Below are 27,290 nucleotides of genomic sequence, written 5' to 3'. Positions count from 1 at the left end.
AAGCTAGTTTTTGTAAGATAGCCAGTTAGCACACACTGAAGGCATTTTGTGAGAACATTAATGCAGATTTCCAGCCCCATCTTCATCTCTATTAATGTAGTAAATTATATTTCCAGCTTTCAGAATTTTGGTCGGACTGTTCACCCCAACATTACTCTGTATTGTATCTTGTTTTTCATAGATGTTTTAAAAATACTTAAGAAACAATGATAAATAGGTAAGTTGGTCCTGGTGCTTCACCAGACTGTCCAATGTCTTTTATAGCTGCTTAGCAGCTTGCTGTCCTGTTAAAGGACTTTTTGCATGGACAGAAAGCCTCCAGGTTTTAGACTACAGCTCCCATCTTTCCTTACCATTGGCTGGCTGTGTCTGATAAGGGAGGGGAGTCCTACAATATCTGGACAGTCACAGATTCCCCATCTCCAGGCTTGAGTCACAACAGTTTCTATCCTCTCTGGTTCTGGTGAGGCTAGGCTCTCCAATCCATACTCCGATCTACTTGGGCGCGGGGGAAGATATGTAATTTGGTGGAAGGGAGAAGGAAAGAGGAAGTCCTCTCCTTTATTGGAGGTTTTTAAGCAGAGGTTGGATGGCCAGCTGTCTTCGATGCTTTAGTTGAGATCCCTGCATTGTGTGGAGGGTTGGACTAAATGATCCTTGGGGTCCCTTCCAGCTCCACAGTTTGATGATCCTATGATCTTCAGTAGTCTCTCCCATATCTTCCTCCATACTTTCAAGGTCCTCTGGAAAGGTGAAAGCAAGAGAATCTTTCAGGATTTCACCTAATCTGGAGTAAGCTGAGAAGCTGATCTCGAGCCCACCTCACAGGTCCTCTGAAGGGTAGGTTAATTCACTTACCTTGCACTGTACTGGGGAACATTTGGAAGCAGCTAGAAACTTTCTCACCACTTCCAAGTGCTTCCCAGCCCAGTGCCAAGTAACCAAGTTACTCTGGCCCTCCCCACCTCCCTAGACAACCTGAGAAGTGAAGAGTTGGAGTAGCCACAAATACCGTATTTTTCGCTCCATAAGATGCACCTAGTTTTTAGAGGGGGAATGCAATAAAAATATATTTTTAAAGGGAGCGCTGAGCAGAGCCTGTATGCATCCCAGGCTCTCCTCAGCGCTCCCTTTCACGAGCCGCGTGGAGTGTGTGTGGCGCTTACAGGCTTTTCCCCAGGAGGGAGAAGGGCAGCCCATCACTGACGGGCTGCCCTTCTCCCTCCTCGGGGGAAAAGCCCCCAAGAGCCGCACACACGCTCCAAGCAGCTTGTGAAAGGGAGTGTGGCTCTTGGGGGCTTTTCTGGGAGGTGGGGGAAGGGACTGAGGGGCTGCCCACTGTCCCTTACCCCACCTCCCATAAAAGCCCGCAAGAGCCGCGAGGAGCGTGAGTGCGGCTCTTGGGGGCTTTTCCTGCCTGCCTCCCGCCTGCATTTGCTCCATAAGACGCACAAACATTTCCCCTTACTTTTTAGGAGGGAAAAAGTGTGTCTTATGGAGCGAAAAAAACGGTAATTGCTGACTACTAAAGCCAAGTAGCACTTGTGACCCCCAGAACTCAAGTGCTAAGATACTTACTTTGAATAAGGAATGCTGTAGGATGTGTGGAATATAGATGGAGAAAGAAATGCTTTGAGATAAAATATTATTCAGGCCCTCGGGAAAGGAAGCCATACAAAGCCCTTAGAGCTATACTGGCAGGAATGGTTTGAGATTTTATTGCTCCTTTCATTCAGTCAATATGATGTTGATGTTTAAAATAATCTACACTCCTCCTTTTCTCTGTATTTCTTTCTTCACTTTTTCAGTTAGATTTTATTATTCATCATATGACAAAGTCAGACAGCCTTATGCTCTATGTGTACCCCTCTCAGTGACAAATCTACATGTGAACAATGGTAGTGTCTTGTATCAAATGTTAATTCACAAGTGGTTTAGGACAGCCTTCCCAACCTGGTATCTTCCAGATGTGCTGGCTGGGGCTGATGAAAGTTGTAGTCCAAAACATCTAGAGGCCACCAGGTTGGGAAGGCTGCCTTAGAAGTTGAGTTTTTGCCTTTTTCGTGGACTAAGAAGATCCTTTTTCTTTTCTGTTAATGATGAAAATATTATTTGTCTGTTTTTAGTGCTACACCGGATAAAAAAATAGTTGCTACTACCAGCTCACCACAGTCAATGTTGGAGCACCAACCTGCTGCTATCACACTGGAGCTGGATGAAGATGAGGAGGATGTCAAGCCACCTGCATCGCTGATTGTAGAGTTACAAACACAGGAGAGCTTAGAGCAAAGAGAAGAAGAACATTTGGTCCATGGAATGGAGCGATCTCCTTCAACTTCCCTGTCTTCTGTGGATATAAGAATGTTGTCTCCATCTCCCATCCCCAGAAGAGATGAATTTTTCAGGCTTGAAACTGGAGAACGATTTAGACCGGCATGTGGGGGATATGATCCCCAGATGTTGCAAATGCTGAAAGAAGAGCACCACATCATTTTGGAAAATCAAAGGAAAATTGGGCTCTATATCCAAGAAAAAAGGGATGGCTTGAAAAGAAGGCAGCAGCTGGAAGAAGAGCTATTGAGAGCAAAAATTAAAGTAGAAAAGTTAAAGGCGATACGACTACGTAGGGATCTTCCCGAATTCAACAATCTTTGAATATTTAGCAATTCTGCTTAAAAACCAGGGTTATTTCACAATTCTTTTTGATCTAGAAAAGAAGTATTTACCCAAGTTTTGGGGGTAGGGGTATGCATGTTTTTTCCATTTTGTTTCTCATGCAAATTTGCAAAAAAATTAAAGCCATTTCTCACTGGTCTTCCCAGGTTTTCTGATTTAAAGTAGAACCAGATCTAAGACTAAAAAAAACCCCCTTTGAAATCTTATGACCACATGACTGTTAGCAAAAGCAAATGATAACTTATACAGCTGTTGTAAAATATGCTGATATTATTCTTTTTCATTTTTTGGTGAATCAGTTCTTATCTGTCCTTTGAAATACTCATTTATTTGTGAGTCAATAAACATATGCAAAATGGAGAAAAATACTATCTTTGTTTCCTCCTTTCATAAAACTTGTGGAAATGGCTGTAGTTCAAATGAAGTCAATGAAATATCTCACCAGCAATTCCTTTCTATGTTGACCTGAACAAGGGTGGATATAATGGTGGCATTCGTACATCACAATAAGCCATAGGTAACGGAATACTTTTGTGTGTGCACTGCAGAGGGCTCCTCCTTACTCCTCTAGACTACAGAAGCAACAAATCATGATCTCTGGGTCAGTGTTACATCTGAACTAGGGATCTTCATTTCAGACACACCACACTGTTAAAGCAAGTTTTGTTCTTGGCTTACCTACTGTGGTTTGTTTTGAGCAAAAGAAACTATGATTCCAGGTTCGCACATAATGCTTTGCCAGGGATTACAATTAGTTGCTCCTACTGGGTATAAAGGAGAAGTGAAGCATGCACAATATTCATGGTAACTATGGTTTATTGCAGCACTGCGGTACTTCTAATAGTCGATCAGCAAAGCCTTTTGGCCCAGATGCATCTTTACCTATCCTGCCTCCCCTTCCAGAGTCACATAAGATGTCAAGCGTAGGGCAGTTGAGCATGGCTTAGCTAAAATAGCCACAAGGGCCAAATGGGAAGTCCTAGCAGTCCTAATTAGGTTTGCAGACCAAAAGTTCCTGGTCACTGGTTTAGGGCTTATCCATACTTGCCTATTGTCTTGCTCTTCCAATCAAAGATTTGCACTTTAATGCTCTGTGTCCAAGCGGTTTTAGGGTTTTGTTTTTGCCCCAAGATTTCCTCATGGAAACCTGCTCTTTAAAGTTGAATTGGAGCAAAAATCAATTTGGGTTTTCCATGGATTGACGGTTCCTCTGACTGAGCTTCGAAGAGCAGGTTTTTGCAGGGAAAGCTCCAGGGGGCAGGGGAAAGGTGCTCAGACACTGAGTTTTAAATTGCAGAACGTGTCTGGAATGAGCAGAGGAAAGGTAAGTGTGGACAAGCCCTTACTTAGGACATGCAAACTGGGCCAGAACATACTAAAATGTAATTATAAAAGTACAATAGTGAGAGTAGGCTTTTGAAGGGGAAGTACCATAGCCCAATGGTAGAGCTCAATAGAAGGCAGCTTCCTCTGCTTTTTAAAATGTTTCTGAGTTTTAGGTGTGAAATAATTAATTATTTGTCTGTTTCTGAAGCTGCTAGCTTCTACTTGCCTAACAGTTCCAGTTGAACCAGTTTCCTGCACACACACTCTTGAATTTTGGCTTCCTTTCAGGGGGCCATCCGCCACCTAGATAAAGCTTCTTCTATTTCTGATATGTGCAAAGGATATCGCCCTGTAAAATAAGAGGCAGGGAAAGAGATTACTTCCACGTAATCTTGTTTGGTTTAGTCCTTTCATCCTTTATCCTTCTTCACCTACACTTAGGGAGCATTGCTTGAATACTCTCAATCTCCCTGCCGCCACCCCCAATCTGTGTTTCTGGGTTTTTTTGTTTTGTTTTCATGAGCTCTTTATTCCTGGAAATAAATTGGCCTTAATAAAGCTTGTAAACAGTTTAGGAGTGTAGAGATCACTGATTAAATATTTTGGAGAAGTTGCCGTAATCTTGATCAGTAGCATATATAAGTCTAGCTACCTGGTGACAAAATATGTATCCCCCTACTCCCATAAACTTCAAAACTCTTTAGAGTGCAAATATTTATTTAAAAGATTATTATGTTTCACCACTCCTTACTTACGGCAATTAACATCTTTATAGATCAGAAATTTTCTGATTTTATGGTTAATTTTAACTGATTTTATCTTTTGTAACTTGATTGCTTAGAACTCTGGTGTTAAGCAATATATACATAGCTGACATAATAAATGAACAAATAACCATAACCACTGCATTATTAAAATGAGCACAGGAACTTTCCTTCCCACCCCCTTGGTATCCCTGTGCCCAGTGCTCCCCCCCCCCCGCCAGAAAAATAAGTGCCGATACTTACCATGAAGTTGTTACAGTAAGTGCTACACTTATTAACAACCAAAAAAAGAGGTGCTGGGACTGCGTACTCTTGGATACCCCCTGAAAAAACGCACTGATGTGCCCCCTAAATCTGTTCTGGGGTTTCCCTCAACCCTCTGCAGCCAATTTGGGGAGGGTGTGGGGGAAGAGGCAGGGGCAGGGAGTTTATGACCATTGCCTGGATCGTACTCAGCCTCATTGTTTTAACATCTGAGCTCCAGCTGTTTCTTAGCTGCTAGGACAATTAAGCAAGGATAAATGGAACTTCAGGCAAGCTTTGAAGCAGAAACTCCAGACTTTCAGATTCATGGCTGGAATTATGGCCCTCAGTCCTTTTACTTGGACCTGTTCTTGGCTTGGTTGCCTTCTGTTTGATAACATGCTTTAAAGCATGTTGAATTTGATTAGGCGCTTCAGTGTTTATATTACTTGGACTAGCTATGGTTCCGGACTTTCCTTTGTTCTTCTTTGGCTTGTTTTTCCTGGCTCCTCTTTCCGCACCTGCTCTGTTCCTCCACTTGTCTCTCCCCCACCCCTGTTCTTCTCTTACTCTTTAGCCCATACTAGGGTCGTCTTCTCTTCTTCACCTGTTTATTTTTTGGCTATAAGGTTACCTGCTTAAGCACAAATTGAACTGATGAGGGGGTTGCCCTGCCCACCAGGTGTACCCTATCAAAAGTCTGACTTCCTGCCAGTGGAGAGGTGGGTAGTGACAACCCCACTTCCTTCCTACAGAGAAGGAACTTATCACAGTAAGTACCAATGTTCACTTTCCCCCAAGAACAATTTCTGAAGAGGTTTTTAACAAAATAGCTTGTGGAATTGGACTGGCCAGAGATGACAATGAAGAAATGGTAATGGCATCTCCAGAAGCCTGCCTCCAAAATCCATTATTTTACACATACCTTCAACAGTGGTTGTGTTGAAAGCCTGAAAGCCTGGTGAAGAGGCTGACAGGTCGCGTGGGTGGAATATTTTTTGATGTTGAGTGTTTATTCAGTAGTCATTGAAGTGAAAGCAGAGGTTCATGAGTAGGCAAGAGAGGACAGGGATTGAAAATCAGGAAAAATGTCAGGCAGGGTAAAGATATTCTCAGCAAGTATATCAAAGACTGTGTTTGATTTTAATTGCCACCATTATAAGGGTCTCGACCAACTGGAAGATAGGGCTGGAGAAAATAAAAACCCGGTAGATCCTACAACTGTAAGAGCAAGGGACGTCAACTCTTTCAAAACATTTTATTCTGTCTGAATAATGTAAATATTTGTCTCTGGAACACAGTGTGCCTAGAGAGGTAAGTGGAAAACAAAACTTGTCATAATCGTGAAGTCCAGCAGTGACCAGGACAACGAGTCAAAGGCTATACTGCCACTGTCTGAGAAGCTAGACCAGATTCCTAGCTTCAGAGCCTCAGGTCTCATGTTTGGGATCAGGGGGTTCACTGATCATGAGGCTGACTGGCAGGAAGTCGCTAAACTGGATCCCATGGACCAGGGCCATAGAACTAGAACTGAGGCGGCTAATTCTGGCCTGAGAAACTGAGTGCCTCCTATGCTACCCCACCAGTCTGACAGTGCATGGGACACCTGGAGCAAAGGAGAAGTGCCTATCTTCAGCTCAAAGGGCTGGCCCTTTAAGAGTCTCTAGTGCTCCAATAAAAGAGGTGGAGGATCATAAAGATGGACTTGGAGGCAAAGGCTCACCTCCAACCCTTGTCAAGCACGTTGTTCATTAGGAGCTCTCCATGGTGCTGCAGCAATCAACCTGCCTTGCTCTGTGGGCGGCACCTCAGGACTAGAATAGGATAAAATATCTGATGCAGTCCAGAGATAAAGTTCACAAGTATCCCATTCTTTCTTTCCTTCCCTGTGCTGCAAAAAAATATTGAAATATTTTTGAGTTAGAAAAAAATACTGATATGGATAGCACTTGCTCAGGGATCTTACTAACTACTTTAGTGCAAAATGATAAGGTTAATGGGATTTTAGGAAATCAAGGAACATTTGTGTGCTTAGTTAGACTCCAGATTACTAAATTCTCGAAATTTTGCTTTTTTAATTTACACTAAAGGAAGTTGGTAGACAGGATGGGCAGAACATGAATATTTAGATACACATGACTACCTTTGAATAACCCTTATTAAAATTGGTCTCTACTATTAGTTTCCTCTTTAAATTATTGAATGAATTACATTTATGTAAATCGGGTTTATGTAATGTGGTTTGGAAAGATTATGTCTTCCCCTTCCAAGAATGTCTTTGGCTTGTCTATATGGAATTGCTTCTGCATAGCATATTAAAATGCTTAAAAAATGAATAATCTTTCTGACTTCTTCCAAGGTAATCCCACACATTCTACACAGGCAAGGATGTTCAAATTATGTAGATAGTGAGTACTAGAATAAACCATGTTTCTGCTCCACTGTAGAAAGCATGATTATTATCAGAGTAGACCCACTGAAACCAGTGTACTTGAAATTTTATTGCTTGAATTGCATTTTTCAGTATACAGTATGGTCATTTAAAAAAATAAATAAAAAGAATTATGCTACAATGTGGACAAGAGATACTAGATGGTATTAATGACTTGTCTGGGTTATATTTAAATAGGCTCAGCATTGGTTCTAGTAAACTTTCCCCCTTTTCTTTTGAAGTTATGGGAAGTACCATATACACATCTCAAATTTAGTGTGCAAGTTTCAATTTTTTTTCTTAAAAAAAGAAAGGCATATAGCCCATCTAAAAGCACGAAGAAAGGGAAAAGACTGACAGCTGAGCTAGCACTCACAGCTGTCATTTCATTTGTCTCCCTGGGCTCAGCCTGAGGGACGTGTTACAAGCGCTCTCCCTATCTTTCCCCTTTTTTGTGTGTCTTCGCCTCTACAGGTCCAGCATGCCCAGTGACAACAGCAACAGTGAGGCACCAGGAGGAGCCTGGCTGCCTCACAAAATACTTCAGCGTAGTGTGGTGCAAGGCCTCCAAGAAAAAACACAAGAAGTGGGAAGGTGATGCCATTCTTATTGTGAGAGGGAAGTCGGTGACCCTGAAAGATACAGAAGGCAGAGACATTGGAAGAGGTAATGCCAAATTAGAGTGCAACTCTGATGTGTAGAAGTTCAGCACTGCCCCCAAAGGAACGTGTGCTTGAATAAAATGAAAACAGTTGTTTGTATGGTCGGCATTACAATGGAGTAGGAAATTTGGCAGTGGCGCAGTCTTTGTCGGTGATTGGCTGAACTGTTCTTGTGTCACAGAGAAGTAGGAAAGCCAGAATTGTCTCTGGCTGCTTGTTATTGGTTATGGGCTCAGATCCAAGAGAGAAGGGCCAGGCAGGTGCATGGGATTGGGAAATGAAGAGTAAAAGAGGCAGAGGGGCTTGAGAAGGAAGTAGGTCAGAAGGAACAGAGGGACTTAGAGTATGAGTATTGGTGCTTGAGAAAGATCTGGAGGAATGTGGGGAAGGACAGGGAGGAGTCTGAGAAGAGAACTGGGAGAGAGAAGAGGGTAGTTAGGAAAAGATGCATGTGACCAGGAGCTTCAGAGTCCTGCCTCTTATTTGAAATAAGCAGCCAAATCTCAGTCTGAAGGCCCCTGAAGGCTCATGTTTAATGCACCCCGCCATTTTCGTTTTGTTTTTTTTACTCTAACTGATAAATCCAACAAATTATTTGCTTTGTTCTAATGGTTCAAAAGTATAGTAATACTTCACACCCCTTAATTCAGGGGTTCTCAAACAGACATGCATGGAGCTGGTTTGGGGAATCCTCTGGATAAGCATGAGAAGGAGGCTGCAGGGCTTTAGAGGAATCGATGAGAATTGCCTTCTCTTTCCCTTCTTCCAGCAAGGAGCCTCCATTGGATTTTGGAGCCTTTCCGTTCATGGACAGAGCACTCTGGATCCAACCTAATGTGGCCAAAGTCTTCGTCTAACTTTTACCTGACAGCTTTATTATTACTATTATTTTAATTTTCTGTTCATCTCCGCTAAACATTTTGCGGCCTTTCTTAGGTGCTGGATACAAAGTCAAAGACCTGGAGAAATTTGACCAAGGCCAGACTCTGATGGTTGGAGGGAAAGAAATTGAAGTGATGGGCATAATTGCAGAAGAGGACTTCAAAAGCGGCAAGTGTTTTCAGTCTGGTGTGAAGACTGCCGAGGAGATTTGGAACGTCTCGCAAGCTGCTGCAAAACCATTCTGCAACCCTTTCAAAAATGTATCCAAAACTAACACTGAAGGAAATCCTCCCAAAGGCTCCCAGAACTATAACCCACGTCATGATCCATGCGCACCAAGTGAGGATTTTTATGGTTCACCTGCTTTAATCTGCTTTTAACCTCTGTTTTATCCTCTTCTGAATTTGAATAGACTGGCAGGATTAGGCCCTGTTTTTTTTGGCCTCCTCTGCTCCAATATATTGGGGTGAATATTTTTTAAAATAAATTTCGAATCTACATGAGGAGATGTGCAGGGGTTGCTAGTAACAGGCAATAATACATTTAAATGGACAATCTGCAACTAATGCCCCCCCCCCATCTGATTAATTTGGAGAGGATGCTTTCTTTTCTGCAGCAGCCTAACCTTTTCCAGCCAGGGGCCCTCCAATTGTTTCTTCTTATTGTTATAAGAAAAAACTGCTCCTTTTCCCTTATGGGGTACCCAGGAGCCCATAAAGAGTCCTTTTGTAGGTTCTCTATTGGTGGGAGAAAATAACAGAGGCCAACCAGAGAATATTGAGGAACAAAGCAGCTAGTAAGCCTGATCTTTATTAACTGTTGCAACAGGGTGCTCACTGTCACATGCAAGAGACAGGAGGGACACCGAACCTTGCGCTCAAGCCCTTATATAGACTTTTGAATTGCCCACCCTGGAGCCCAAGACCACCCCTCCATACATCATACATACATCAGAGAAGGGGTGTAGCCCAAGACCACCCCCTAGTACATCATCCATACATCAGAGAAGGGGCGGACTACAACAGAAGTCCGAGTGCATTGTTTTTATCCTGTCTGCCAGGTTACCTGACTGGATTACCTGGGCATCCTGACCACTCTTTTGTTATGATAACTACTCAATTCCTGTTACAGGTAGGTAGCCGTGTTGGTCTGCCATAGTCAAAACAAAATAAAAGAAAAAAAATTCCTTCCAGTAGCACCTTAAAGACCAACTAAGTTAGTTCTAGGTATGAGCTTTCATGTGCATGCACACTTCTTCAGATACACTGAAACAGAAGTCACCAGACCCTTCTATATAGTGAGAAGGTGGGGAGGGGTATTACTCAGAAGGGTGGTGGGAATGGGTGATTGGCAGATAGCTGTGATGAGCCTGTTGACGACTCTTAACGACTGCAATAGGTCTTACAGGAAAAAGCAAGGGGTGAGAAGGTGAAAAATGGCTTTGTCATGTATAATGAGATAAGAATCCAATGTCTTTGTTAAGACCAGGTCTCTCCATGGTTTTAAGTTTGGTAATAAGTTGCAATTCAGCAGCTTCTCTTTCCAGTCTATTTCTGAAATTCCTTTGTAATAGAACAGCTACTTTGAGATCTTGTATAGAATGTCCTGGGAGATTGAAGTGTTCTCCTACTGGTTTCTCTGTCTTGTGATTCCTGATGTCGGATTTATGTCCGTTTATCCTTTGGCGTAAGGTTTGGCCTGTTTGTCCAATATAGAGAGCTGAAGGACACTGTTGGCATTTGATGGCATACACAATGTTAGACGATGAGCAATTAAATAGTCCCGAGATGGTATGTATGATGTTGTTGGGGCCAGTAATGATGTTGTCCAGGTGTATGTGGCAGCAAAGTTGGCATCTGGGTTTATTGCAGGCTCTGGTGCCAGTGTCCGTGTTAAGTCATTGTTCATTGCCTACAGACAGCCACCCAATCTTAAACAACTCCTAACCCACAATAATACTACTACTACTAACGGACATAAATCTGACATCAGGAATCACAAGACAGAGAAACCAGTAGGAGAACACTTCAATCTCCCAGGACATTCTATACAAGATCTCAAAGTAGCTGTTCTATTACAAAGGAATTTCAGAAATAGACTGGAAAGAGAAGCTGCTGAATTGCAACTTATTACCAAACTTAAAACCATGGAGAGACCTGGTCTTAACAAAGACATTGGATTCTTATCTCATTATACATGACAAAGCCATTTTTCACCTTCTCACCCCTTGCTTTTTCCTGTAAGACCTATTGCAGTTGTTAAGAGTCGTCAACAGGCTCATCACAGCTATCTGCCAATCACCCATTCCCACCACCCTTCTGAGTAATACCCCTCCCCACCTTCTCACTATATAGAAGGGTCTGGTGACTTCTGTTTCAGTGTATCTGAAGAAGTGTGCATGCACACGAAAGCTCATACCTAGAACTAAGTTAAAGGTAAAGGTAAAGGTACCCCTGCCCGTACGGGCCAGTCTTGACAGACTCTGGGGTTGTGCGCCCATCTCACTCAAGAGGCCAGGGGCCAGCGCTGTCCGGAGACACTTCCGGGTCACGTGGCCAGCGTGACATCGCTGCTCTGGCGAGCCAGAGTCGCACACGGAAACGCCGTTTACCTTCCCGCTGGTAAGCGGTCCCTATTTATCTACTTGCACCTGGAGGTGCTTTCGAACTGCTAGGTTGGCAGGCGCTGGGACCGAGCAGCGGGAGCGCACCCCGCCGCAGGGATTCGAACCGCCGACCTTTCGATCGGCAAGCCCTAGGTGCTGAGGCTTTAACCCACAGCGCCACCTGCGTCCCATAGAACTAACTTAGTTGGTCTTTAAGGTGCTACTGGAAGGAATTTTTTTTCTTTTATTTTGTTTTTACTCAGTTCCTGAATCCAGGTCACAGGCTCACCCTATTAATTTCTTAAATGTGCCCTTGAGACAGGATTTGTGAGCATAGAGACAATGGGGAGCCTCCCCATTTCCTTCGACCTTGCAGAGAAATATTTGAGGTCGTTTGGGAGAGACAAAATGATTTCAGGATTTTTTTTTGTGGGCTTTCAGATATGTGGTTTATACGTTTATGTATGTGCTTGCTTGGTACATTTATGAACATTTATTATATATATATGACTTTAACATTCTTATAACATTATAATTCACATCAGCGCTAACTGTTGGGCTTGCTGGCTGGTGCTGATGGGAGTTGGAGTCCAACAGCAGCTGGTAGGTACCAGGTTGGGGAAGGCAGCAGTGGCTAGTCAAATATTCCTTCATACCTTGAAGGCATATCCACACCATGCATTTAAATCAAAACAAGAGTAAAATCTATTTAGGTAACATTGACAATCACTTGCTGTTCTGCTGCTTTACTTAATCTGATAATTAAAAACATAACTGTGTTTGCCAGCTGTCGATTCTCCCCCGACCAGTAGCTTTTACTGAATAAACAGTAATGTTGCTTTCATGATTCCTGTGCTTCAAATTTAAGATTGCTTAGTTATGCTGCGCCCATCCCCAAATCACCAGCGGTTGTTCAACAAGTTGGGCTTGCCTGTGGTGGATGTTGTTGTGGACCCCCACATTGTAAACCATCTTCGACCGCACCAACGGGAAGGGATCACATTTCTTTATGAATGTATGATGGGAATGAGGTAAGAGGAGAATCATTTTGTACTTCTTTTTAAATTGCGTGAACAAAAGCTGAAGTATGGCCTTTCAGTCATCTGCAGTAAATCATACAGGTGGGCAAACTTTCTTTCTGCTTTCTGATTTCATTGGTCTTTTTAGAACCTTGGCATGGGGTGGGGGGCAGGCTGGTATCTCCGAAGTTTATTGAGAATTGGCCTATATGTCATGGGTATGCTGTAGTGGTAGGAAATGGCATAGCCCTGGTGGTTAATTCGGTTGAATTGCATTTCGACCAGCTGCAGCAGGAGGTTTCTATTAATGAATAATGCAACCGATTCTCTCCTAGCAAATTCCGCCCTCAGAGAAGCAGGGCACTCATTCGAGATACACTTGACACGTTACATATTAACAGGGAAGTTAGTGAGAAAGCTCATTGTTGAAATTGCTATGCCATTTGCTTAATATAAACTCTGTAATTTGAAGTAGGGATTTTAAACTTCAATCCTATACCCACTTACCTGAGTGTAAGCCTCATTGGACTTCTGAATAACAACAAAGGAGAAGACCACAATGAAAGGAGAAAGTTGGGATATTGATTCCTGTTCATTCAGTAAAACTGTTCCAATCTCATTCCCTTATCAGAGTAAGTTGAGAAAGCTTTTGCCAAAGTTAGGAGCTTTCTACAAATTTGATTCAGGTTGTATAAGAAAACAGCCTCAGAAACTTAGAAGGAGGTGTATTCTAAGCAAAAATACTAGATTAAGCTAATAAGCATAAATGTTATTTTGTTACTCATTTTTGTAGCCTTTTCTGTATATTAATGTTTTTACCCTTGTGGGGTTTTTACCCTTTCTGGTTTTGCACTAAATTGAATTATTTGATATGCACCTTGTAACAACATTGTCATATTATTGAAGGTGTGTGACTGAACCAACACATACAAATAGTAAGTAAATGAAATAAAAATCTAAGGCCAGGCCTCAATACATATTTTTGTGAAAAAGAAAAAAGGACTTGCATAGCTTAACAATATGGATTTTCCTAAGAATGGTTTGCAGAGAATTGCCAAGCTTTAAAAGAAGAAGAAGAAGAAAGTATCAACCATGCAATTGTCTTTTTTCAGAGTAAGCTGTAGATTTGGAGCCATTCTTGCAGATGAAATGGGTTTAGGAAAAACTCTGCAGTGCATTTCAGTCCTCTGGACTCTCCTGCGTCAAGGGCCATATGGATGCAAACCTGTAATAAAACAGGCACTGATAGTCACTCCTGGGAGTCTGGTGAAGAACTGGGGGAAAGAATTTCAAAAATGGCTGGGAAGTGAGAGAATCAAGGTGTTCTTAGTGGATCAGGTGAGATAATAGTCTGGTTTGTACATCATGTTAAACCATTCTTAAACCACTGTTAATTGAAAAATGCCAAAGAACGTTCTGCAGACAGAATCCTAGAGCTGGAAGGGACCCTGCGGATCATCTAGCCCAACCCCCTGCAATGCAGGAATATGCAGCTGTCCCTTGTGGGGATTGAACCTGCAACCTTGGCATTATCAGCACCACGCTTTAACTGTTTTGTCATACACTACCTTCTTTCCACGCGGCCTACTTCTCGCCCTGAGCTGCCCCTCTTCCTGACTTCCCTTAAGGTTTTGCAGTGCCCAGCTGCTAGCATTGCCTCATCATGTCACCATTTCCCTTTCCATTGGTTAGCTCCAAGAGCGAGGGTGTGGGAATCTTAGCAGTCTTTAGCAACTTTAATCAACCTGCAGTGTTCTCCTTACATTCTCCCAATAAAGAAATGCCCATACTCCTTTGCAGCATGTGTTTTTTAGAAATCCTTTTCTTCCACTCCTCTGGTCTACCCACTGGGTCCTTGACAATTGACCCATTACCATAAATTTGAGCTCAGTAAACTTGCCGATCAGAAGGTCAGGGGTTTGAATCCCCGTGACAGGGTGAGTTCCCATTGCTCGGTCCCTGCTCCTGCCAACCTAGCAGTTTGAAAGCACGTCCAAGTGCAAGTAGATAAATAGGTACCGCTCCGGCGGGAAAGTAAACGGCGTTTCCGTGCGCTGCTCTGGTTCGCCAGAAGCGGCTTAGTCATGCTGGCCACATGACCCGGAAGCTGTACGCTGGCTCCCTCAGCCAATAATACAAGATGAGCGCCGCAAGCCCAGAGTCGGCCACGACTGGACCTAATGGTCAGGGATCCCTTTACCTTTACCTTTAAACCTTACCTGTGTTGGAGCCATCCCCCATCTCCCCTCCCCATCTGCTCCTGGATGGTTAAAAGACTGCTTTCAATAATGCGCACTTAAGTATTTTCATCTGTTTCATTTGTAATCATCAGCAGGAATAGAACCTTTCTTGAATTCCTTCCACTTACTTGGCATTCTCTCTTCTATTTCTGTGCTTTGCTATTCAGGCATAAAGTTGCTGCTACTGCGAGCTGTACCTACTTGGATAAAGTAGGTAGAGCTCAAAGCGATATGTCAAAGAAATTCCCTTTAAGTTTTCAACTCCAGCTTGAGCTGCAGCTGTGAATTGAAGTGGGGCAGGGATGGGGGTGGGGAAAGGCAGAGTTGGATGGGGAAAAGGATCCTGTTATTAGTCAGAGTTAGCAGCAACGTGAACTTCAGGAAATTTTCCAGTGAGAGTTGCTGAATGCTAAGATTGGCTTCTCTTGCTTAAAGTTGCAGTAACCTGGTGGGCAATTTGGGCAGGGCAGCAAAACAAACACACATAAACCATTGTTAGGGAGGTACTTACATTCACATGTAATACTAAGCCATAGTTAAGGTCAGTAAAGCAACAACAAACCATGGTTTGTTTTTGCAAACAAGGCATAGTTAAGGCATTTTGCTGGGTTAGTATGTAACGCTAAGCCATGGCTTATTAACTAAGATTTCTTTAAACCATTGTTTAACATGATGTGCGAACCAGGAACAATGTTCACCTGTCACCTGTAACAATGCTAGGTACTTTCCTTGGTGTTTGGATAGACCTCAGTTCTGTTTTTACTGTTGCAGAGCCTGTTAGCTGGTTTGAGAATGTTTACACTGCGCCTTGTTAGCATTTGTATTCCTATTGTAAAAAACAGTTGAAAAATCATTTTGAGTGTTGCTTTTTGCTGCTTCCCCATGTGGGGACAATAAAATCTAGATGTAACTTTACAACTCTACATTGACATGCTGTGTGGTGTTGTCAATGGAGCCACCCAAGGACTTACAACACAACTGAGTAGAAGCACCTCACCATTTGTGAATAATGAGGAGCTTTTTAGCAGCTTTCTTTCTTTCTTTCTTTCTTTCTTTCTTTCTTTCTTTCTTTCTTTCTTTCCTTCCTTCCTTCCTTCCTTCCTTCCTTCCTTCCTTCCTTCTTTTTCCGATCAGTATTGCCAGGAGGAGGATAGCATTTCCTGTTATGGGCCTACCGTGATCTGTCATTCCACCTTTCTCCTCTGCTGTCAGAACAAATGTAACAATTGATACAAAAAAGGGCAAAAAAACCCCAGAACACTAGGGTGCCTCCCCCTCACCAGAGCCATTATTCTGCTTTGCAATTAACAGAAGGTGCAACATTTTCTGATTGGAGAGTGTGCATGTGAATTAGGATGTTTATATGCACATGCATGCATAAGAAGCCCACATCATGGTCAGTGTGAGAAACAAGATGCTGGGCTTGACAAACCACTGCCCTCATCTAGCACATGAAAGCAATAGCCCTCTCTTGCTCTTCTTCCCCAGTGGCTGGTGTTCAGGGGCATGGTGCCTGTCATCTAACAGGTAGTGTACAGCCATCATGACTATTGGCCACGGATAGCTTTCTCCCGTGTGAATTGGAGTAATCACCTTTGAGAACCATCTAAACTAGCAACTATGCCCATGTCTTATGGCAGTGACATACACAGATTAACTAACTGCTGTGTGAGGAAGTAAACACACAGGCATTTTTGTTTCTTTAAACTGCCAACTTGCCCGACCCACAAAGCATTATAATTCTCTCTACGATCTGCAGGATCACAAAGTAGAAGAGTTCATCAATTCCCCACTTTATTCAGTCCTGATCATTAGTTATGAGATGTTTCTACGCTCCCTGGACCAAATACAGAAGGCACAGTTTGGCCTTGTCATTTGTGATGAGGGACATCGCTTGAAAAATGCTGCTATTAAGACGACGACTGCACTTGCCAGTCTGTCTTGTGAGAGGAGAATTATTCTGACTGGTGAGTACTTAATCATCCTGTTGCCACCAAACGGACTAGCATGGGGATAAAATAAGTGTTTGTCAAATTTATGAATGTAGCTGGAGAGGGAATACTTCTCAGGATACTACATGAAGAGTTATTTGTGTCCAAACAAGATGTTGAGATCAGACCCCTGTAGCTGGAAGCACTGTTTGCCATACAGTAAAAAAGATAAATTTACATTGTAATGCAAAAGATGAATAAAACGTAATCAGCTCGGGGGGAGGGGGGGAGCCCTTCTGAAGGTGTAAATGCATTCCTTTTCTCTTCCAAGGTACTCCAGTACAAAATGATCTGCAAGAATTTTATGCATTAATAGAGTATGTAAATCCTGGAATACTTGGTCCTTTGTCTACATACAAAAAAGTATATGAGGAACCTATTCTCAGATCCCGAGAACCTTCAGCAACAAAGGTACATTATCATCAAAATCTGGAATTGAACAGCGTGATTTAAAATTAAGGGACACCCGGTGCTTCTTGACAATATGAGGAATGAACCGTTCTTTTGGATGAGATTGTACAGAAAGGCATTACTTAACTTTACCCTTGCAGTGTTACATGTGTTCATACTTCTAAAACCTGAGTAGGATTTTCAGAATTTATTGTACAACACAAACGGCTCCATTTGGTCTTATCTCCCTATAGTGGCTTCCATTGCTGAATACTATTGAAAACTGGCAAAATGCTCATAGCTTTTGCTGAGTGGGGTGTGCACAGAGCACATCAGTATACAGAGGCACAACATATTTGGCATGATGAGTGGGAAGGGGCCATAACCTTGAAGCAGAGCCCATGTTTTGCATGCAGAAGGTCTCTAGTTCAAAAGGGGTTGGAAAAGATCCTTGCCTGAAATCCTAGAGAGCCAGTCCCCATAAACGATACAGTAGTAGCTGGACTAATGGTCCCATCTGTTACAAAGGAACTTCATATGCTCATAATATGCTCATATTTTGAGGATCCCTACTGGTATTGGATGAGTCACTCAGTATCAGGGGTGGGTGGCAGGTTTGGTGTTCATTGCAACAGTTGTCCTCAGGCACAGTACTTTACTCTTCCCTATAGGAGTGAAATGACAACTATTAACTTATGCAGGAGAAAGTTAAGGGGTGTATGTTAACAGTGGCTAAGTTTGCTTCTTCCTCATGGAAACCCTATTGTCTTAACTCTGCTCCAGATCACATTTCTTAGCCAAGGTAGAGTGGTATGCGAACTTGAGAACTGGATTTATCATTCCCTCTATTTCTGAAATTCAGGTGTGGGTGCCATTGCTTTGTGTAGCCAAGATGTCACCACCCACCCACAGTAGGGGGATGTATCAGAACTGCACATGTTCTGTACTGACTGACTGGGGAGGGGGTGGATGGAATGGAGCGTCCTGGAGGGGGACGTGTCTGCCTGACTCGAAGAGGAACACTCCTCAATACAACATTGCAGGTCTCTATATCTATAAAGGTACCCCTGCCCGTACGGGCCAGTCGTGTCCAACTCTAGGGTTGTGCGCCCATCTCACTTAAGAGGCCGGGGGCCCGGCGATGTCCGGAGACACTTCCGGGTCACGTGGCCAGCGTGACGAAGCTGCTCTGGCGAGCCGGCACCAGCGCAGCACATGGAAACGCCGTTTACCTTCCCGCTATAAAGCGGTACCTATTTATTTACTTGCACTTAGGGGTGCTTTCGAACTGCTAGGTGGGCAGGAGCTGGGACTGAAAGACGGGAGCTCACCCTGCCGCAGGGATTCGAACCTCCGACCATGCGATCGGCAAGCCCTAGGCGCTGAGGTTTTACCCACAGCGCCACCCGCGTCCCTTCACTCTATATCTATAGACCATTACTATTAAGCTGAGATTGCTTGTATGAGCCAGATTGACTGTCCTTTTCATTTACTTAGGAAGAAATTGAACTGGGAGAGAGAAGAGCAGCAGAACTGACTCGCCTCACTGGACTCTTCATTCTGAGAAGAACCCAAGATGTCATAAACAGATTCCTCCCTCCTAAATTGGAGAGCATACTTTTCTGCCGCCCAACAGCACTGCAGCTCGATCTCTATCGAAGTCTGCTGAGCTCTCCGTTTGTTAGATCTTGCCTTCGGGGTAGTCTGGAAAACAGCTCCCATTTAATATGCATTGGAGCTCTGAAAAAGCTTTGCAACCACCCCTGCCTTCTCTTCAAAGCAATAAAGGTTTGTATATTGTGCTTTGTTTAAACACATTGTTTACAAAGCATCTCACATTATCGGTGCCAAGAAAAACACATTGGACAGCATTTCAGTCAACATAAAGACCAGCAAGTATCAAAAACCACATAAGCATATCAATAAATTCACAAATTACAGTAATTCAAAATGTGTTTATCACAAAAATACAGTGAAACTATTCCCAATTATATTAATTCACCTAAAAAACCTGATTCAGCAACATGATAATCTTGTTAAGAAAGGTGCTGCTTCTATACTTCTGGGAGTAGGAGCAAACCTTGAAAGTTGTGAATAACTATGGTGCTTGCAGAGTCAACAGATCTGAGTGGGCAGTGAGAGGAAGAAACAAATTACATGCATACATTGTGTGGCAGGCACATCTCTTATTTCGGGCAGTTCACCTCCCAGCTTTTATCTGAGCTTCCCTTGTAGCCCCACCCCCATCTCTCACCTGGGGTTCAGATCATTACTCCCTCTAACACAGCCATAATGCCCTTTGATGTTTACCCTTTGGGAGTGACCTGCCCATGGCAGCTTTGGGAAAGATGCTTCCCTCCCAGATACTGCTGTGCAGATATATGCCCCTCCCTCTCGGTTTCTACTTTCTCACCTGAGCACATGGAACAGCTCTTGAGGGTTGTTAGTATCAGCAGCGGCAGCTGCAGCTGCAGTTGAAGGCATTGGAGGCAAGGATCAAATTCTTTTCCAGCCCTTCAGACGTTCTGGCTGCTGTTACAGGACAAATGAATTTTCTTTGTCTCCCTTTCCCTTTGCCTGGAGGCTGCCCTGTTTGTTACTTACTACAGCAGTGCCAGCTGCTGCTGCTGCTGCTGCCAGCACATCAGCAAAAATCCCTTGAGAAATTATGTACTTCAGAAAGTAGCCGCACCTTTTGATTTCTTCAAAAACCTCAAGCCTGGAAAGTGTGAAAATGAAATGCTAACCTTTATCAGTTCCATTTCTTACAGTCTTTATTCTCTTAGCTGGCTTCTGCACTCATTATTAATTGGGCTTTTCTTATCCTGTCTCCCCAACTCCCTCTCAAACTAGTTAATAAAAGATGTCAAGAGATGCCAGAGTATTTTATCTTGTCCTTTTAGAAAGCAATGCCTATTGCTTCTGTTGTATTATATTGCCAGTGGCAGCCATGATTCCTTCAGGGCAATCTTTTAAAAATGTATGATCTCCTTGAGGTTCCTGCATTCCAGGGGGTTGGACTAGATGACCCTCGAGGTCCCTTCCAAATCCCTACAAATCTATGATGCTACCTTTATGGAATCTTTTCCTTGCTGATTTTCCTGCCAAGGACCTGCCAAGCATCCCCTGCCTAAGATGCTTCTTTATTTGCTTTAGTGGCAACTTTGAACCTTCTGCTTGGAAATACATTATATTTATATATATTTGTGTGTGTGTGTGTGTGTGTGTGTGTATATACAGTGGTGCCCCGCAAGACGAACGCCTCGCAAGACGGAAAACCCACTAGACGAAAGGGTTTTCCGTTTTGGAGGCACTTCGCAAAACGAATTTCCCTATGGGATTGCTTCGCAAGACGAAAATGTCTTGCGAGTTCCTGCGGGGTTTTTTCCCTTTTTTCCCCCTTTTCCTAAGCCCTAAGCCGCTTATCAGCTGATCCGCTAAAAGCTGCTAAACCGCTAATAGCGCTAATCCGCTAAGCTGTCAATGGGCTTGCTTCGCAAGACCAAAAAACCGCTATACGAAGAGCCTCACGGAACGGATTAATTTCGTCTTGCGAGGCACCACTGTATATACACAAAACGTAGTCATTTCCTCTGCCTTCCCCAACACACGCACACAGTGGATCAGGCCCACAGGCGGAGGCAGGATGTGTCATAGTAAATTTTACAGGCAGCTCTCTTGTTCCATCATGATGCTGCATGTGTGCAAAAAAGCCACGGTACATAGCGTGATACCCAATTTATTAGTACTGGAATAATTGCAGTCCTGTATATAGTTTCATGGGAGTAAGCTCCATGGAGCTAAGTGGTGCTGATTGCATAGTTTAGAATTGTAAACCTTACTGAGCTTTAACAAGAGTTTTTTCAAGCCGTGCAACTTTTTGCCTTTAATTAGAAACACACACAATCCTACAAAGAAGCGTTGTCATTTAAACTGCTGGCATGGAGTGGGAGCTCTGTCAAAGGAAAAGTAAGAATTAATACTTGCAGTATTATCTACATATTCAACATTTTGGGATATTCTGTCCTCAATGCTTTATAACACCCACTTTGGCTACAGCATCCTTTTATTCACTTCAGAGCAGCTGAAGAAGGAAGAAGCAGAAATGTTTTGCTGTAAGGCTTTAATAACTTTTGTTTGTCACTGAAGGAAAAAAAAAAACAGCTTTAGTGATTAACTGCACCCTTCCAGGATCCAGAGTAAACTTGTCTGAAGTGTGGTGCTTGATGCTTTAAAAATAATATGTCATGTTAACAATAAAAGCCACCCAACTTTTAATGAACTGTTCTTTTTCTAGGACAAAGGATGTGATCCCAGTTGTGATGTACAAGAGAAACAGAACCTCCATGAGGCTTTGCTTGATATTGTTTCTCAAGAACATACCCCAACCTCTTTCTCTGAGACTGACTCGGGGAAGTTGAACGTGCTGACGCAGTTGCTGGCAGCAATTCGGGAACTGAGCCCTGCAGAAAGGTAGGAAATTGGTTTGGTCAGCTTCTCTCTCTCTCTTTTTTTAGTGTAGTTGAATCTTTTGATTTAATCTGATTTCTCTCAGATGACATACACCTAGAACAGATGATCCTAACCATCGATGTTATAATAATAATAATTTATTATTTGTACCCTGCCCATCTGGCTGGGTTTTCCCAGCCACTCTGGGTGGCTTCCAACAAAGACCAAAAATACACTAAAATGTCACACATTAAAAACTTCCCTGAATAGGGCTGCCTTCAGATGTCTTCTGAATGTCAGGTAGTTGTTTATCTCTCTGACATCTGATGGGAGGGCATTCCACAGGGTGGGCGCCACTACCGAGAAAGCCCTCTGCCTGGTTCCCTGTAACTTTGCTTCTCGCAGTGAGGGAACTGCCAGAAGGCCCTCGGCGCTGGAACTCCGTGTCCGAGCAGAACGATGGACGTGGAGACGCTCCTTCAGGTATACTGGGTCAAAGCCGTTTAGGGCTTTAAAGGTTGACACCAACACTTTGAATTGTGCTCAGAAACTTACTAGGAGCCAATGTAGGTCTGCCACATTCTGAATTAGTTGTAGTTTCTGGGTCACTTTCAAAGGTAGCCCCACGTAGAGCACATTGCAGTAGTCCAAGTGGGAGATAACTAGAGCATGCACCACTCTGGTGAGACAGTCCACGGGCAGGTAGGGTCTCAGCCTGCGTACCAGGTGGAGCCCATTTTGCATGGGCAGGAGTAAAAACAAGGCAAACCCCCTCCCTCCTGAACCACAACAATGCACCTCTTAGAACCATGCAGGTGGCATCTGGCTAAAACACTCTTGCTCAACCTCTGCCCCATGGCTATTTGTCACCCTGTGCTCTTTGAAGGAAGAAGGCTAGGTCTCTATAATGTTGTTCATCTGATAACCTGGCATTCACTGAGTTTTAGCAAAGTTGTAGCCTGGGAAGCAGGCTACTATTGAGACAGACGATTGGTCCAATCTAGCTCAATATTGTCTACAGCCCTCAGCTGCTATGATGACCCCCCCACACACAAAATAACCTCTTCCACATAGCATATGGGACCTTTTAAAAAAACTAGTTACCGCAGGGGAGTGTTACCCTCCCCTTCCCAGCTGCCTGCCTCTAATTCACCCTGCCGCAACCCGGGCAGGAATTAAGAAAATATCTCTCATTTGTGTGAATGGAAGCTTTCTTGGGAGGGGGGCAGTGCTGAGGAAGGGATGCTGCAGGCCAGATCCAAAAGTGCTGCAGACCGCATGTGGCTTGTGGCCTGGCACTTACCTGGACCTGTTCTGTGCTAAAAGGAGCCTTTCTCGACTCTATACCTAGAGGTTCCAAGGATTTGAACCCTGGATCTTTTTGCATGCAAATTATGTACCCTGCCCTTGGTACACACGCTAACGATATATACGTTTTGGAGATTTAAATGCAATGAACATGAAGGAACTGTATTAGCCAGTAACAGATCTACTGTATTCTGGATTGACAGAGTCGTGGTGGTATCCAATTACACACAGACCCTGAACATATTGCAAGAGGTGTGCAAACGCCATGGATATTCCTATGTAAGGCTTGACGGCAACACTCCCGTCTCCCAGAGACAGCAGATCGTTGATGGTTTTAATAGTAAATTCTGCCCATCTTTTATCTTCCTGCTGAGTTCAAAGGCTGGTGGCGTGGGTCTGAACCTTGTTGGGGCCTCCCATTTAATCTTATATGATATCGATTGGAATCCAGCCACGGATATTCAGGTTTGTTGTGAATGTCTGAAAAGCCTTTTACACCAGGCATCATTAGCAGCAGCTGTTTAATGGCACACATTTTTGTTCAAAGAAACATTCAGATTGATACCATTTTGTATGCAGGCCTGTGCCCTGGGGTTGCTGAGCATACTTACCAAAGATGGATGCAGGTGGAATTAATATTTTCAATTGCAGAAGTTTAACTCACTTTCTCACAGGAAATTTCAAACAGGATGCTCAAAGCCCAATTCAAATAGGCAAACTTCGCCTTCCCGAGGGCTATATTGTAGTTACTTTGAGAATAGCTAGTTGCATAGGGGTCTCATTATTTTGAGCTCAGCTGCAAGGAACGAAAATGCCATAACTGATTTATGCAGGATGGTTAAAATATCTGAAGTGCTGAATAATTCCCCTTGCATTCGTTGTCTGAACCACGCTTTGAAGTAAGCCATTGCCATTATTATTATTATTATTATTATTATTATTATTATTATTATTTTATTCAACATATACACTGCCCTATTCCTGGAGGTCTCAGGGCGGTTCACAATAAGACCACAACATATAAAATCAAACCAAAAGCAGTAACCCAATAACCCCCCCCCCAAAGCACTAGTTCCTCATGTAGCTCACTGATCTTGAAACCGAGGAAGGTTAAAAAGAAAATTTGTGATCTGACATGGAGGCCTGTTGCTCAAAGAAGTTAAAAAAAAAAGTCGCTGGGCTTGCCAAAGGCCTTGCACACCTAAAGTTGTTCTTTGGATCTTAACCATTGTTTTGCACATTATGCACAGACACACACAGGGTAAAAAAATTGTAGAGATGGCTGCTGTTTTTAATACTAAATTACTTTTAAAATTAGATGTGTATGGAGGAAACGGGCTTTCATCCAGTGGAGTCGTACATTACCTTAATTTGTTGGGAAAGGGTTAGGGATGATAGAGATGCTGTAATCATAATAAAGGGGGGGAGGAGCCTGTGTAGTTTTGACAATTCAGTTTGGTTGGTCATGGCCACTGGATGCTTTGCTCTTGAAATTGATGATACACATTCTGTTGGTTTTAATGGAGTCATCTGAAGGCCATAGTTAATATGAGTTGTTCTGTGACTGGTGCTGCCACAGCCTCAGGGAGGCCTGATTTGGAGTGGCACTGCAGAGCCGGGGAATGGGGTTTTAACCCTTTACCATTGTGCTGAGTCTCTGATAGATAATCCCTCATGCCAGAAGCTTCTATTAGCTGTGGAAGGCCTGTGTGTTTTCCTCTCTGTAGCTAATAGTGGCTATAGGGAGGGGTGCTGATTTTTGTTACGCAATTGGCAGGTGGAGGTTCAGGCTTGCAGTCCAAATACGGCATCACCCACAGCTGTTTATAAGACAGGGAAGAGATGTTGGCAGCCTCAGTTACGGTTCTCCTTCACATGTAGTTTTGGCTGGTGGGATCCACATTTTAATAAACATATATAGGTTTATGTTGCACTTGGTTTTCCTTATAAATTCCAGGACCTGATAGTTTGGGTCCGAAAAAGAACTGACAACCAAATGTTAGAGAAGCGGGTAAATTTAAATAAGGTGAAATGCTCTTGCCAGCCACATAATACAGAATAGTGTGCTCAGTCATATTTCCATTCTCCTTCCCTTTTAGGCAATGGCCAGAGTTTGGAGAGATGGGCAGAGACATACAGTGCATATTTACAGACTGCTTACTACAGGTCCGCCGCATATTTGCAAACTCTTGTTTGAGTTTGGTTCGCAGGAAACATCTCTAGATGTATCCGCTCTTAATAATTATACAGCATTTTCTGTTGGCTTTTATTTCAGGCCCTCATTTCCAGAAATAAAACCAGTGTCTCTGCTTTTTTCAATGCAGGCACAATAGAAGAGAAAATCTATCAGAGACAGATCAGTAAGCAAGGGCTCTCTGGGGCAGTTGTCGACTTTTCCAAGGGATCCGAACACATCCGTTTTTCTGTTGAAGAACTTAGAGATCTGTTCACCCTGCATGAAGAGTCTAGCTGCCTTACCCACGATTTGCTGGAGTGTAAATGTACAGAAAAAGAAGGTGACCTAGGTGAGTTTTGTTTTGCTTTCGTTCCTCCTCTCCATTGGCCACTGGCTCCTCTCCAACTCGGTATACAATTTGGCTCCCAGCTTTCCCTTAATGTCTTTATAAATTGCAAAAATAGGGATTGGTAGCTTTCAGTGGTAATTGCTTTTATGTGAATAACAAATTGCCTCTTTGTGGAACCTCTAAATCAGGGATGGAGAACCTGCTGTTGCCCTCCTGATGACTAACATCCAGCATGGCCAATGGCCAATAGTTAGAGGTGATGGGAGCTGTAACAGAATAGATTAATAGAATTGTGGGATTTGAAGGGACCCTGAGGATCATCTACCCCAGGCTTCCTTAACCTCAGCCCTCCAGATGTTTTTGGCCTACAACTCCCATGATCCCTAGCTAGCAGGGCCAGTGGTCAGGGATGATGGGAACTGTAGTCTCAAAACATCTGGAGGGCCGAGATTGAAGAAGCCTGAATTCTAGCCCAATCCCCTGCTTTGCAGCTCTCCCATACAGGGATCAAACTTGCAACCTTGGCGTTACCAGCACCACACTCTAACCAACTGAGCTATCCAGGCCAACAGCAGATTGTGGGTACGCAAGTTTCCCAGTTTGTGATCCAAACTATGCCTTTCGTGCAATAATTTGAGCCATGTTGAATCATAATCATAGGTGGTAGATTGGGGACAGATGAAAGTACAGAGTTAACCTACGAAATCCACTGCCACAAGATCTGGTGATACCCACTATCTTAGATATCTTTTAAAGGGGGATTACAGTGGTACCTCGGGTTACAGACTCCGCTAACTTCGGTTAAGAACTTTGCTTCAGCATGAGAACAGAAATCGTGCAGCGGCAGCGGGAGGCCCCATTAGCTAAAGTGGTACCTTAGGTTAAGAACAGTTTCAGGTTAAGAACGGACCTCCAGAACGAATTAAGTTCTTAACCCGAGGTACCACTTTACACAAATTCATGGAGAATGTTATCACTGGCTATTAGTGAGGATGGCTGTGTACGTATTATCTCCAGGATCAGAGACAACATGCCTCTCAATTACCACTTGCTGAGGAGAAAAAGCAGAGGACACATAGTGCTTTCTTGAACTGCTTGTGTGCTTCCAGGTACATAGAATCTGGTTGACCCCTTTGGGAAAGAGGATGCTGGACTAGATAGGCCTTTCAGTCACTCACTCTCACACACACCTACACATGCTTAAACACCTTAAACAGGGACAAATTAAGGACTTGTTCCCATGATCTTGTATCCGTTTCATAATTTCCACACTGTTCTTTGTCAAAAATAACAGATTTGGCATTTGATGTTCTTCCCTGCATCTCTAAAAATGCCATTTCTTTCAGGTCCCTCGGAAAACCTTTCTCTACAAGATTGCCAGCTTGGCCAAAGCAATGTGAAACCTGACTCAAAAAAGCCTCTCTCTATGTCACAGTTGATGCAATGGAAACACTATTCTGGGAATCACGAAAATCTTCCCGATCCCTTTCTTAGAAGAATAAAAGAAAACATTACATTCGTTTTCCAAAATATGACCAACTAAATGATGCCATCTAAACGGGGACATTAGTTTCTCCCTTAGTCACAATGGACGTTTGTGCCTTATCTTTTACAAACAAAGCAAACTAATGGAATTGTTGGGGAATTATAAAGAGCATATAATAAGGTTTATATTGGGGAAAGATTTAAGAATAAATTATGGTTGGGGAAGACATCTTGTTTACTATTACTTTTTCTGATTTGGTGTCATAAATAAAATTATTTTGTAATACTTTA

At 43.1% G+C, this 27,290-nt stretch overlaps 2 protein-coding genes across 2 annotated transcripts in view; both read left to right on the top strand.

Annotated features, from left to right (window-relative positions):
* Window positions 1-7,568, top strand: part of FSBP (fibrinogen silencer binding protein) — a 16,458-nt gene extending 8,890 nt beyond the window's left edge. The window contains exon 3 of the mRNA XM_079983911.1: window positions 2,127-7,568. Coding sequence (XP_079840037.1) covers window positions 2,127-2,655 — 529 coding nt within the window. The 3' untranslated portion in view covers window positions 2,656-7,568. The remainder of the gene's footprint in view (window positions 1-2,126) is intronic.
* On the top strand, window positions 7,400-27,290 carry RAD54B (RAD54 homolog B). The gene is made up of 14 exons (XM_079983910.1): window positions 7,400-7,417; window positions 7,915-8,106; window positions 9,039-9,323; window positions 12,458-12,620; window positions 13,721-13,946; window positions 16,608-16,815; window positions 17,111-17,250; window positions 18,727-19,017; window positions 21,124-21,198; window positions 21,527-21,702; window positions 23,193-23,454; window positions 25,089-25,155; window positions 25,314-25,514; window positions 26,861-27,290. Exons 3-14 carry the CDS (start codon window positions 9,092-9,094, stop codon window positions 27,055-27,057), a joined length of 2,238 nt encoding a protein of 745 aa, XP_079840036.1. The 5' UTR covers window positions 7,400-7,417; window positions 7,915-8,106; window positions 9,039-9,091; the 3' UTR covers window positions 27,058-27,290.

The sequence above is a fragment of the Podarcis cretensis genome (assembly GCF_951804945.1).
Source record: "Podarcis cretensis genome assembly, chromosome: 7".
In the NCBI taxonomy this organism is placed as follows: Eukaryota; Metazoa; Chordata; class Lepidosauria; order Squamata; family Lacertidae; genus Podarcis; species Podarcis cretensis.
This window is presented reverse-complemented; position numbering and strand designations above follow the sequence as displayed.

Bases quoted from the DNA above. Each gene is read 5' to 3' on its own strand.
- RAD54B (XM_079983910.1), top strand. From the start codon at position 9,092: ATGGTTGGAGGGAAAGAAATTGAAGTGATGGGCATAATTGCAGAAGAG. The intron at 12,621-13,720 runs GTAAGAGGAGAA...GTCTTTTTTCAG, and splicing joins GAATGTATGATGGGAATGAG to AGTAAGCTGTAGATTTGGAG. The intron at 19,018-21,123 runs GTTTGTATATTG...GCCTTTAATTAG, and splicing joins TTCTCTTCAAAGCAATAAAG to AAACACACACAATCCTACAA.